Source organism: Pollicipes pollicipes, unplaced genomic scaffold (assembly GCF_011947565.3).
Source record: "Pollicipes pollicipes isolate AB1234 unplaced genomic scaffold, Ppol_2.1 Scaffold_4881;HRSCAF=5763_pilon_pilon_pilon, whole genome shotgun sequence".
Lineage (NCBI taxonomy): Eukaryota > Metazoa > Arthropoda > Thecostraca > Pollicipedomorpha > Pollicipedidae > Pollicipes > Pollicipes pollicipes.
The window spans coordinates 5895323-5907483 of NW_023596576.1; the positions used below are offsets into that span (position 1 = coordinate 5895323).

The 12161-nt window shown below is 55.4% G+C and overlaps 1 protein-coding gene across 1 annotated transcript in view; it reads right to left on the reverse strand.

The window, feature by feature from the left end:
* LOC119099680 (synaptotagmin-like protein 4) overlaps positions 1-10164 on the reverse strand; it is a 22749-nt gene extending 12585 nt beyond the window's left edge. Inside the window, exons 1-3 of the mRNA XM_037222745.1 lie at positions 10160-10164; positions 9686-9878; positions 403-584 (exon numbers count right to left, since the gene is read on the reverse strand). Coding sequence (XP_037078640.1) covers positions 403-584; positions 9686-9878; positions 10160-10164 — 380 coding nt within the window. The remainder of the gene's footprint in view (positions 1-402; positions 585-9685; positions 9879-10159) is intronic.
* Between the last annotated feature and the right edge of the window lie 1997 nt (positions 10165-12161).

Sequence of the window (12161 nt, forward strand, 5' to 3'; positions counted from 1 at the left end):
AGAGAGAGGGAGAGAAAGAGGGAGAGAGAGCCCGTCACTCCGGACTGGCAGCTGTCCTATAGCCGGTGGCGTCATCAATAGGCACCGGCAGGCGCGGCGGAGCGGCGGTGGCACGCCTTTAACGTGGGGCAACGGTAGCCAGCTCCGGCCCGACACAGTCCAGGCGTAGGTTCAGCTGCGCTCCCGGCTTAGGTGCGTTCTCGAGTTCCGGAACGCCGCCAAGTTCAGGCGTGTCCTAGAATCGATATCAAATTTAGCCGCGAAACACCGCTCGCTTAATGGCAATTAACCTGAACAGGGACTGCCCCGCCTCTCTTCTCTTCCCTCTCTCCCCGAAACAAGCCCCTTAGCCGTGTGCAGCAGTCGATGAGTGTGTGTGGGGGGGGGGGGGGGAGAACGTACGGGTCGGACTTGTTGCGGCGGGTGTCGGCGGCGGCCAGCTGCCGGCAGCGGTGCACGCCCAGCTCCAGCTCGTGCTGGCCCGACCGGTGCCGCACCGCCAGCTCGATGTCGCCTCGCACCGTCACCGTGCCGTATCGCGCCTCGCCCGTCGACTGCACGCTGCCCAGCGAGTCGCTACGAGACTGCAACGAGAGGAGTAGGCGGTTAGCGGTGGCGCGACCGGCGATGTAAATATGCTCAGTGCCGCAGCCAAGTCTCGATCGCGGGTGGCGTGCTGGAATGCCGGCGCTGCGCCTCGGCAATAGGAGGCAGAAGTAGAAGACTGGGCAACGCAAAGTATTGCAGAAGAAGCGATTTGAACATTTTGAAGCGCGAAGTTGCAAACATAAGGATGACAGAACTGCTGCAAAAGTAGAACGCGACGAATTACAAGACATCACACAGCGGACGGTGACTTAGTATCAGCTGTACCAGCTTCTCTTCATCAGACATCACACAGCGGACGGTGACTTGGTACTAGCTGTACCAGCTGTACCAGCTTAGCAGTACCAGTCGCAAAAACCGGCATTTGATATTGCGGGAAATGACTGTGCAACAGTGCCAGGAGCAATCCGTGTTCGTATTTGTTGAGTTATGAGTAACGTGGTACCCGTGCATGTTATCGATCCTATGGAAGCCAAGCGAAAAGAGCGTATCCAAGCATATCCCAAAAGGTAAGGCACGCGTGGCGCAGTAAATCATTGTTCAAGGTGCCTGGCGCCAACGCTAATACGTAATTGGAGCATGGCCACAGTGACAAGCTTGACGGAAGGTGTCCATTCATCTTCATCCACCCAGTTATATAAAATCCCTTTCATTTGGCGCAGACCATTAGTTCTGCTATTGCTGCACCAACTGAGACCGCTGTCAACTCGCACCTCAATATCAACAACGGCGGCAGGAACTGGAGAGTGTCAGCATTTGAATCATTGATGAACACAGCGCCGGATCCAGACACCATCACAGTCCGTCAGTCAATAAAGTGGCGCAGTCGTGTCATCTCTTCCGCGAGCCCGACGCCGCTCATAACTGAGCCGTCCGTCAGCAGACAGCGGGACGCGCGCGCCAGCGGCGGCGCCGGCCTGAGCCGTGCGCGCCCCTCAGGCGTCGGGGCGGCGCCGGCCTGAGCGCGCGCCCCTCGGGCGTCAGGGCGGCGCCGGCCTGAGGTGCGCGCCTCTCAGGCGTCGGGCGGAACCTGAGCCGTGCGCCCCTCGGGCGTCAGGGCGGCGCCGGCCTGAGTGCGCCCCTCGGGCGTCAGGGCGGCGCCGGCCTGAGGTGCGCGCCTCTCAGGCGTCGGGCGGAACCTGAGCCGTGCGCCCCTCGGGCGTCAGGGCGGCGCCGGCCTGAGCCGTGCGCCCTCGGGCGTCAGGGCGGCGCCGGCCTGAGCCGTGCGCCCCTCAGGCGCCAGGGCAGACGCGCCGCACGCCTGACGTAACAAAAACAGCGCCGCGTCAGATGCTTCGGCCGGACGGCGGCCCGCCGGCGCCGGCGAACGTCGACGGCACACGACATACGTCCGACGGGCGACAGCCGCTGGCCGGCCCGCCCTAATACAGGCTTATGTGGCGGGCAAGACAGCCCAAGACAGGCACCCGATGTGACTGGCCGGAAAATCTGTCGCCTCGGCTCGGCGTGTCTGTGCATCGTGTACTTCTCGCTCGAGCACTATCTAGGGATGTGAGCGGATGCCGACACGAGGAAGACATAAAGCACGACAGATCAGAGAGCGCTTGCTACCGTCAGACACGGCCTGCCAGTGCCATCCGGTGCCTGCCAGCACCAGACAACGCCAGACAGCGCCGGCCAGCACCAGCCAACACCAGTCAGCGCCGGCCACCAACAGCTAGGGTCCAGCACCAGCCAGCGTCTGCATGATTGCGGTGACCAGCGGTGACCAGCCTGGCCACCGGTCCAGTCGCCAGTCACCACCAGCCTGACCGGCTACTGGAATGATGTGGGGCGGCGGAATGACTATGGCCCACCGCAGCTGGGTCCTATGTGGCCGACGGCTTGGAGCGTTCTCAAGCTCAGCCATTAACATCAGCTGTGCTAGTGAGCTCTGTCGCCGAATGACACTCCAAATGAGTGCGGCAGCTGATAAGCCCTCTGTTAACAGGCTGAAGTGAGTCATTACCAGCTAGCTCGCCTCGTCTCTGTCAGCCTGTGTCAGTCTATGTCGGATGATGGCAACCAAGCACACGCGGATTTTTGACGGGCGTCAAACGAAGATTTGAAGTCAGATGTCATAAGCACCATCGAAGCCCCACCAGTGGCACTGTTTGCCTACGTGCAACAAGGTAGCCACACCTTAGCGCCAGACGTGTGACCGTGTGAAGTGGGGCAGTGAGTCGAGAGAGCCCCATCTGTTCTGGTGATGACGTCACCTCATCTATCACGCGGTGGGACATGCGCCGCGGTCGCAGCATCACACAGCGACAAATGGGTCCATTCGTCTGCCGCTAATTTTAGCGACTAATTCTCTACCCGATCGCCTTCGTCCATCAGTAATGACATGTCGATTTCGGCGCCGACCCCGTTCTGAGCCGAGTCTGTGCCAACGCGGGAGCGGGGTCGCGCAGTCTGGTTTGAGACGGGGTCAGCTTGAGCGGTCCCGTCCGCGACACGTGTCCCAGCGCTGGCGTGGGACGACCCCCCAGCCGCGCCAGCACGCCCCGACCCGTGAGGTCGTCACGATCCGGCTGGGTCGGCACCGGCTTCAAAGGCATGATAATGGCGCCAGATGACTTCACTGAAGTTCATTACCGAGGTTCTGGGCGACCATCACGCCCCGCGTACCGGCTCACTCACCGGCCAGAACGGATCAATGCCTCACGGCCAGGCGTCTCAAAACAGCTTCATTTTGGGACTGCGCGTCTCAACGGAGCATCTTTGTCAACATGTCGTCGAGAAACAGCATATTCCACGGCTCCCCGCAAAACAAACCGAGCTAATTCCGCCGAGACCAAACACTGCAAAAAGCGTGTCCAAATCAAGAACGGCGTCGCGGTGGCGCGGCCGGCGGGCTGCCGGCCCACGCGGCCCAGCCAGCACCACCGCCGCCTTCTCGCCAGCCAGCACCACCGCCGCGACGCTCGCCTTCTCACGATCGGTCAGCGGGCCTGGGCCAGCCGCGAGCGGCCAGCGACCAGCCGGCGGCCTTGTCCGGACTGGATTGGTCGGATTGGCTGCGGTTCGGCGCCGGACCGCCGGCACGAGCGGCCAGCCAGGCGTGACGCCGAGTCGGACGGCGCGCGGCCCGCGGCGCCGGCCGGGGTTGGCCGTGACACAGGCCCGCTCCGAATAGGCACAAATGAATCTGACAGGCCGGTTCATGTCACGACGCGCTGAAAATAAACGACTGAAAAACGAAGCCGCGACTACAAAAGGGTGATAGCGATAGTCCGCGAGTTCAACTGGAACGCAGAGGCCCACGTCGATCCGACAAATTCATCACCCAATGGGACCAGCAGACTGCGTCAGACCTTCAACCCAACAATCGCAGTGTGTGTGCCATCTTCTATAGACCGAATATTCGTCACAGCTGTACAATCCGCTGTGTGATTGGCTAAACCCACTCTCCGCGCAGTTACGTGTCCACTGGAACATTATTTCGTAAAAAACTGGAGCTGGAGCCGCCTTGTTTTGCCGGCTGCTTTCATCATCACAACACCAATGAGCGCGTTAACAGTTTGTACTGAAAAACAAATGTTTTCTTGAATGTCTGGTCTCCGCAGCGCAGTGATATTTCCGCGGATCAGAAATCCCGTCTCATCTCGGTCCTGATCCCCGCACAGTTCTCCCGGCCAGAGAGGCGACAGGCGTCGTCTCTGACAGCTGTAAGCCTCCAGCTCCTCGGCAGAATAGCCTGCGGCGGGACTATCCCGTGGACCGTGAGTCGACCTGGCCTCAGCGAAAGCCCCCCCCCCCCCCTCCCCCTCCCCCGCTGCCGCCGACGCCGCCGCCGCCCGCCGTCTACGGCAGGTCAAAGGTCACAGTTCACTTCACCGCACGCGACCGCCTCCCAATCCACGTTCAAAAGCCGTGGTGCCTTGGGGTACAGCTGACGGCTGTCATGGTGTTTGAAACCCCACGTGGTGGCGCCAATGGAATATGAAAGCCTCAGGGAGGGGAGCTTTGCTCGGCCGGGCGAATTTAATCAATGAACGCCGCCGGCCCACGGGCGGCCGGGCTCGGTTCGGGTCCCACAGGGCACAGCTAACGTTACTTTATGGCCCTGTTAGTGTTCACTGGACGGCTAACGCCGACAAGAGCGCAAAGACTTGGTCTTCGAAAGCGAGCCAATGCTGCAAAGTGCTGGATGCGCGACTTGCAACTGCGCAGTGACGCCTAACACGTATCAGTAAATGTCTATTTCACAAGAAGTCACTTGATTTAACTCCAGGCAAAAACACTAGGCTATATAATCCACACGTCTCCTCCAAGTACGCCTCATTTTTATACGCCACCGTATGAGTTGAGATGAGTTGAGCTGAGTTCGGCCATCCCCGAAGGTATCGATACTTGATTGAATACAGCAGAATGACAATTTCATGTTTTCTCCACCACTACCACTAGGTTTGTTCAAAATGTGTGCAAATCACACTTGTCAGAGATCCGACGAAAGATCTCTCACACCGCCGATGGCCGTCAGTTACGACACATTTTTGGCGTGCACAAGGCATGTGCCACTAGTACATATCATCGGATATTAACACGAGAGGTTTATGTATTTAAAATATCTACTTGACCCAGACCTTTGTTGATTTTGAATGTGTTGTGTGTTCAGAATGCTCGTGTCTTCGAAGATTTCTCTAATTTAGTCATTATCGTCAAGTATGTTTAGCAACAAATTACCACAACGACATCACTTCTCCCATTAGCCGTATGCCTAAAGAAAAGGTGTTTCCAAAATGTTCTGGATTGGTAATACACCAAAACAACACACGAACCAGTAAAACGCTGAATCGTGCATAAGATGATAATAATTTGGGTGATTGCTCCATGCTTCCGTTTATTGAAATATGTGCTGCTGTAACCACGATGTGACCGGCGCTGATCATGGTTGCGAGTGGCTGACAGCCGAATCTGGCGACGGCGCTATCCATAGAAAATCATGCCGACAGACCCGTCGAAAGGCTAGTCTGTCGGCAGTGTCATTGACACGCTGGTATGTCGGCAGTGTCGTCGATAGACTAGCCTGCCGGAAGTGTAATCTACAAAGTAGTCTGTCGGCAGTGTGGTCGATAGACTAGCCTGCCGACGGTGTCGTCGACATGCTAGTCTGTCGGCGGTGAGGTCGATAGACCATCCTGCCAACCGTGTCGTTGACACGCTAATCTGCCGGCAGTGTCGTTGACACGCTAGTCTGCCGGCAGTGTCGTCGTTACACTAGCCTGCCGGAAGTGCAGTCTACAAAGTAGTCTGTCGGCAGTGTGGTCGATAGACTAGCCTGCCGACAGTGTCGTTGACACGCTAGTCTGTCGGCAGTGTCGTCGTTACACTAGCGTGCCAGAAGTGCAGTCTACAAAGCAGTCTGTCGGTAGTGTGGTCGATAGACTAGCCTGCCGACCGTGTCGTTGACACGCTAGTCTGTCCGCAGTGTCGTCGATAGACTAGCCGGCCGACAGTGTCGTTGACACGCTAGTCTGTCCGCAGAATCGTGGTTAGACTAGCGTGCCGGAAGTGCAGCCTACAAAGTAGTCTGTCGGCAGTGTGATCGCTGCGGACACCAGCACGACTGCCCGACTGCGGGGCGATGGTGGTGGCGCACGGCACGAACAAGGATGCCCCGGAGAGGGCCGCCTAAGCCCTCTGATCCCCAGCAACTGGCAGAGAAGCACCGGCAACCCTTTCAGGCGGATAGCCTTCCCAAGGAATGGTCCCAACTTGCCCGGAAGTAGGTCTGTTTGGTATTGCCGTGGAGAACCACACATGGTAGGTTACTCCAACTGAAACGCGCCTGACTCGGCGACGATGCAGTTCGTGTCGTTGTCATTTCGAGTCAGCAGCGCGTCTCGACCACGCTAACCGGATGGCGGCACATCCTCACGCGAACCACCTCCGAATAGCGGCACTCGGGGCTCCCCGCAACTGTCTTCTCCATATGCATAACGCTCTGCTGGACCCATGAAAAATAAATGTCAAATCAACTTCATAACACCAATGCGCCATTGACTTGCTCGGTTGCCGATGACCAGCACACAGTGAAAGCCAAGCCCCGCCGACTTTCTCCGCCATTGCATGAGAAGCAGCCGGGTTTCGGCGCGTGAGTTAGGCGGCCACGTCCGTCATCAGGGGTCGGGGCTCGTCTCCGCAGCACCGCCCCTCTCCCACCGGCAGGTCACACTGGGGTCACGGAGCCATGCACCCGGGCTGGGGTGTACACTGCCGACACATCCGCCGCAGGCACTCGTAGCGACCAAGGCCTCCAGCGCAGCCAGCCGGCATTCCCAACTCAGACTACTCGATCACTAGTTGGACACAGTCGGAAATTGCGTTATCATACGTACTAACGACAGATGATTCAGCTAACCTACTTTGCCTGGGTTACATTGGGTGTAACGTTTCTTCAAGTGTGCATTTTTGTTGTCATTTAACCGAAACAGTACGAATTCGTCAACCCATAGATGTGCCGTGTTTTAAGCGTAATCTGCGGCTTCCACGAAACGATTTAAGCTCATTAACACGCGACCGGGTGGCCGGCTGGATACCCCTCGCTTGGGTATGGGGGGTTTATTTGACATCCTGATGGATAGATCTTGAGAACTATGAGAGCTAGAGACACCAAATTCACAGGGTATGTTGACCTGTATAAAAACTCACCACGGTCAAATTTGGAAGTTCTTAGGTCATGACCTTCGTGTCAAATAAGGTCACACAAGGTCAAATTCCAGGTTGGTCTCCAAAGTGCCCCTTCACCTAGATAACTGTTTCGAAGTAAAGGTCACATGCACATTTAAGATCAGTGACCTTGTTTGACTTTTGAAGGTCGTGGTGATCCAAATTATACAAGACTGCTCTGGGTTTTGCGTTCGAATAGGGGACAAAGATTACGCTAGGCAGTGCGCTCCTAAAAACAAACCGTTGACCTGGGTTATTTTAGGTAAATGACCTATTATGACCTCTTAAAGTCCACGGAGGATATAGAATGCGGTTCCTGCTATCAATAAATTCGAAATGAGCACCAGAAACTATCACATACAGCAAGCTCTAGAGTAAAAAACAGGTTGTTTTTGACCTTGGTCTGACCTTTATGCCTAACCTTAGGTCAATGTAATTTGATCATTCAGTTGTTGTGTTATCTAAGAAAGCATTTCAGAAATGTATGGCTTCGTCTAACACTCAGTTGTTGCATCAGATTGAACGATTCCCCAGAAATTGGCTTCGCTGAAACCATGGCCTGACTTTGACCTACCATAGGTCAGCGCCCTTACGAGGTACATTAAATTTTGTCACCAAACGATCTGCTACTCAACTGTCTACAGCTATGCAAAATTTGGCGCCTCTACGCCGCGCCGTCCGGAAACCATTCTGGAAAAACCTTCGGGGTTCGATTGAACCCCCCGCCCCTCCCCCCCCCCCCCTCTCACCCATCCGAGCGCGTGTCAAGACTTAATGGTAGCTAGAATCAAAAGTTCAAACCAAACATGTCTCCTTATTTTAAAAGCTCTTCTCGGGAACCAAGAGCCAGCCTTTGATTCCTGCTTCCAGACCACGAATAAGCCTGGATTCATTTTTGAATGGAGTCAACTCAGCAAGAATCAGGATCCAGCTTGGAGTTATGTCGAGTATAGCAAAAACCAAACTTCCGCCTCGAATGTGGCCGAGAATTAAGAAAGAACTAAGATTAAGCGATGATTTATTCCGGGGATCCGGTATGATCCACAAAATTGTATAAAGTGATGTAAACGGAGCCAGCAAGAATCAGGATATCACCCCTTTTGGCAGGACCTAGGGGCCATTCCACGTTGCAAAACACACCCAGCAAAGAAATGTCAGCTATGGAATATCATGGATGAATCCAGCGTCTCCTGATATTCATTGTTTGCTGTTCCGGGAGACATTCAAATAAAATACAAACATTGTTAGCTTGAAAATGTTATATGGTGAGCATACATTTCCGCCTGGGTAGTCACGACGCAACTTTATGAGAACAAAGTTAATAACACGGTGCGAGAAACGTGGGACAAATAATGTTTTGCGTGCTCGCAGGTTCATGCCATCCAAAAAAGAGGCCTCACGTATGGGTTGAAAATGCATAGCTCTAGTATAAAAATTAGATAAGCCTTGTAAAGTTGCTGACCTATGCCCGGCCGCAGTCAGGCCATGGGTGTCAGACAAGGCAATTTCTAGAAATCGTTCAATCTGATGCGACAGCTGAGTAGTAGACGAAATCATATAGCTTTGCGATAGTTTCTTAGCCAGTTGGACGATTCAATTTAAAACTACGGAGAACTCCCTTGACCTTTTGTCAGGTATGAAGGTCAGACCGAGGTCAAAACCAATCTCTTTTTGACTAGAAAGCTTGTTTCAGGGGGTAGCTTTTGATGCTCATATGTATATCTATATCTATATCTATATATATATATATATATATATATATATATATAACAAGTAACACGCAGGCATCTTCCATGGACTTCTTAAAGGCCAGAATAGGTCATTGATCTAAACTGACCAAATCCACCTTTAACTATCAGGAACATACCGCCTAGCGTAATCCTTGACGCTTATTCAATTCCGAAATCAAAACAATTTCGCAGATTATTGATTACGATGAGCTTTGAAGGGTCAAACAAGATTCATAGCTGTAATAAAGTCTTACTGTGAGTGTGAAATACTCTGCACGGTAGTCTTATCCCGAAGGCGAATTGTCCTGAGGTGTAGTCTTACCGCGAGTGCGGGAGGCTGGGTGTACGGTTTTCCTCCCCATGCGGACGCCTGCACCCCGAGTATGAACACTGATGTGGAGCAGCCTTACCCCGGGTGCTGGAGGCTGGGTGTACGGCTCTCCTCCCCGTGCGGACGCCTGCCCCCCGAGTATGAACGCTGATGTGGAGCAGCCTTACCCCGAGTGCGGGAGGCTGGGTGTACGGTTTTCCTCCCCATGCGGACGCCTGCACCCCGAGTATGAACACTGATGTGGAGCAGCCTTACCCCGAGTGCGGGAGGCTGGGTGTATGGTTCTCCTCCCCGTGCGGACGCCTGCCCCCCGAGTATGATCACTGATGTGGAGCAGCCTTACCCCGAGTGCGGACGGCTGGGTGGAGGAGCTGCGCCGCCGGTGCTGAGCCACCAGCTGGTCGATGTCGTCATCTGGCTCGGAGGCGGCCAGGCTGGTCTGCGAGCGGCGCTCCGGGCCGGCCGGCGAGCGCACCGGCCGAGGAGAGTCACCCGGCTGACAGCCGGCCGGCGACCGGTCCTCTGTCGGCGACACAGGTCATCGGTCACCGCTGAGTCGTAGCCAACGTGGGTCATCGGTCACCGCTGGATCGCAACCAACGTGGGTCATCGGTCACTGCTGAGCCGCAGCCCACGTGGGCCATCGGTCACCGCTGGATCGCAACCAACGTGAGTCATCGGTCACCGCTGAGTCACAGCCAACGTACGCCATCGGTCACCGCTGAGTCGCAGCCAACGTACGTCATCGGTCACCGCTGGGTCGCAGCCAACGTGGGCCATCGGTCACCGCTGGGTCGCAGCCAAGGTGGCCACTCACGTCATGCTTGCTGCCACACAAGCGCCTGTACCGTCGACTACGTCTCGCAAGCTGCATTGCAATGCAGCACCTGATTGGGCTCGCATCACTCATGTTTAGGACATGTTCCTGGAATACAGTTTGCGGTCACAAAGCTCGGCACGAGTCGGGAATTCTGAGGTACGGGCCGGTACATTCCCATCAGGGCCGGCACATTCTGACATGGGTTCAGTATGTCCTGACAAGGTGTCGGGCATCCTGACGTGGGGTCGGCACGTTCGGACATGGGGACCTGACACAAGGTCTGCATGTCCTGACATGGCGTGGGCTCGCTCAAGACATGGGGTCGATTCACAGGACTGGGATGATACCTTTGCAGAATTTGCGGCTAAATGACACACGCCAACATGACATGTGTTGAAGCTCACATGACACATTTTAATGGTTACATGTTAAATGCCACGAGCTATGTGTCACGTCATGTAGTCCACGTTTCACAGGCCACAAACCGAACTGCGGGTCAACTGCCCCTCGGGTGGCGTGCCCCTAGGTCTCAGGTGTCGTGTTACATCTCCAGGCTATATATGAGAGGCCACATGCTACATTCTGCGGGTGACATGGTACAGGAAACCAGCCCCTCATCACAGCTTGTATGTAATGTGCTCCAAAGGGTGTTATATGGCACACGACTTTATAGTCATAGTCATGATATGCAACTCATGTTTATGAGTCCCATGTCCCATGTCAGGAGTCGTAGGTGGCATGATAACAAGTCACTCAGGACGCCGGAGCCACACATTTGCTCTCGGTGATCGTGTAACGGCTTTCCTTTCTCATAGAGAGCTCGAACCTTATATTTAACCGTGCGTGGGCAATTGGTTAGTTTGTCAGGTTCCAGTGCGCGACGCCTCAGCCAGAATCACGAACATGCAGACACTCACACAGGGTGTTTCTCCCACTACGTCCTGGATGTTATCGTGATGATACCTTATTATTTTGGTGGACCGTTGGGTTTACTTAACAGTCGGGCAGTTTTCGCCTCATTAAGGCAGATGAGCCGCTCCAGATCAATGCGGCGTAACCCTGCTCTGCATTAGCTCAAGCGTGCTGAACGCAGCGCCGGCTATTCCACGCGGCCTATGGGATATAGTGCATGATAATAGACGCCGTGGCATAAAAACCCCGTCTGATCGACTTCACAACTGACTGGAAACCCACCGTCATATGGGATGGAATCTGGCAATAACCTGTCAAAATTTGAGTTGAGTGCTGCAAATTATACCGCCACCGGATCTAATAACGCACCATTTCCACGAGTTGCCAGACGAAGTGTCCGCGTATAACCTGGAACGCACGCGGCCCGTTCGGCCTGCTAACAGAAGCCACTGATAGCCGGTCTCAGGTGCACCTATCATCAGCTTCAGGTCGACCCCAGGTTAACTCAGGTCGGCCTCGGGCTTGACACAGGGCGGTCTCAGATTCGCTTCCAGTCTGCCGCTCGTCGGACTCAGGTCAACCTCAGGTCAACTCAGGTCGGCTTCAGGTCGGTGCTAGGTGACGACACGGGCTTCACAGTGTGCTCATCGACCGTGTCGCTGTTGGTCCGGCGGCTCGGGCCGGGTCGATCCGTGGCTGGTGGGCAGCACCCAGGGGAATCCCCCCACCCGGCCCCCTCCCCCCCACCCCACCCCATCCTCCCTCCCGCTCTCAGTGGGTGGAGGACGACGTTTTTCCAAGGAGGGCAGTGCGGCGCGTGGGTCATGCTTCAGTTCACACATTAAAGACGGGCCCGGCGCGTGGGCCATGCCTCAGTTCAGACAGTATAGACGGGCCTGGCGCGTGGGCCATGCTTCAGTTCAGACAGTACAGACCGGCCCGGCACGTGGGCCATACTTCAGTTCAGACATTAAAGACGGGCCCGGCGCGTGGGCCGTGCTCCAGTTCAGACAGTACAGACCAGCCTGGCGCGAGCCGCACAGGTGTGTCCTGCCGTCGCGCCGTCTGTTCGAAGTACACAGCATTC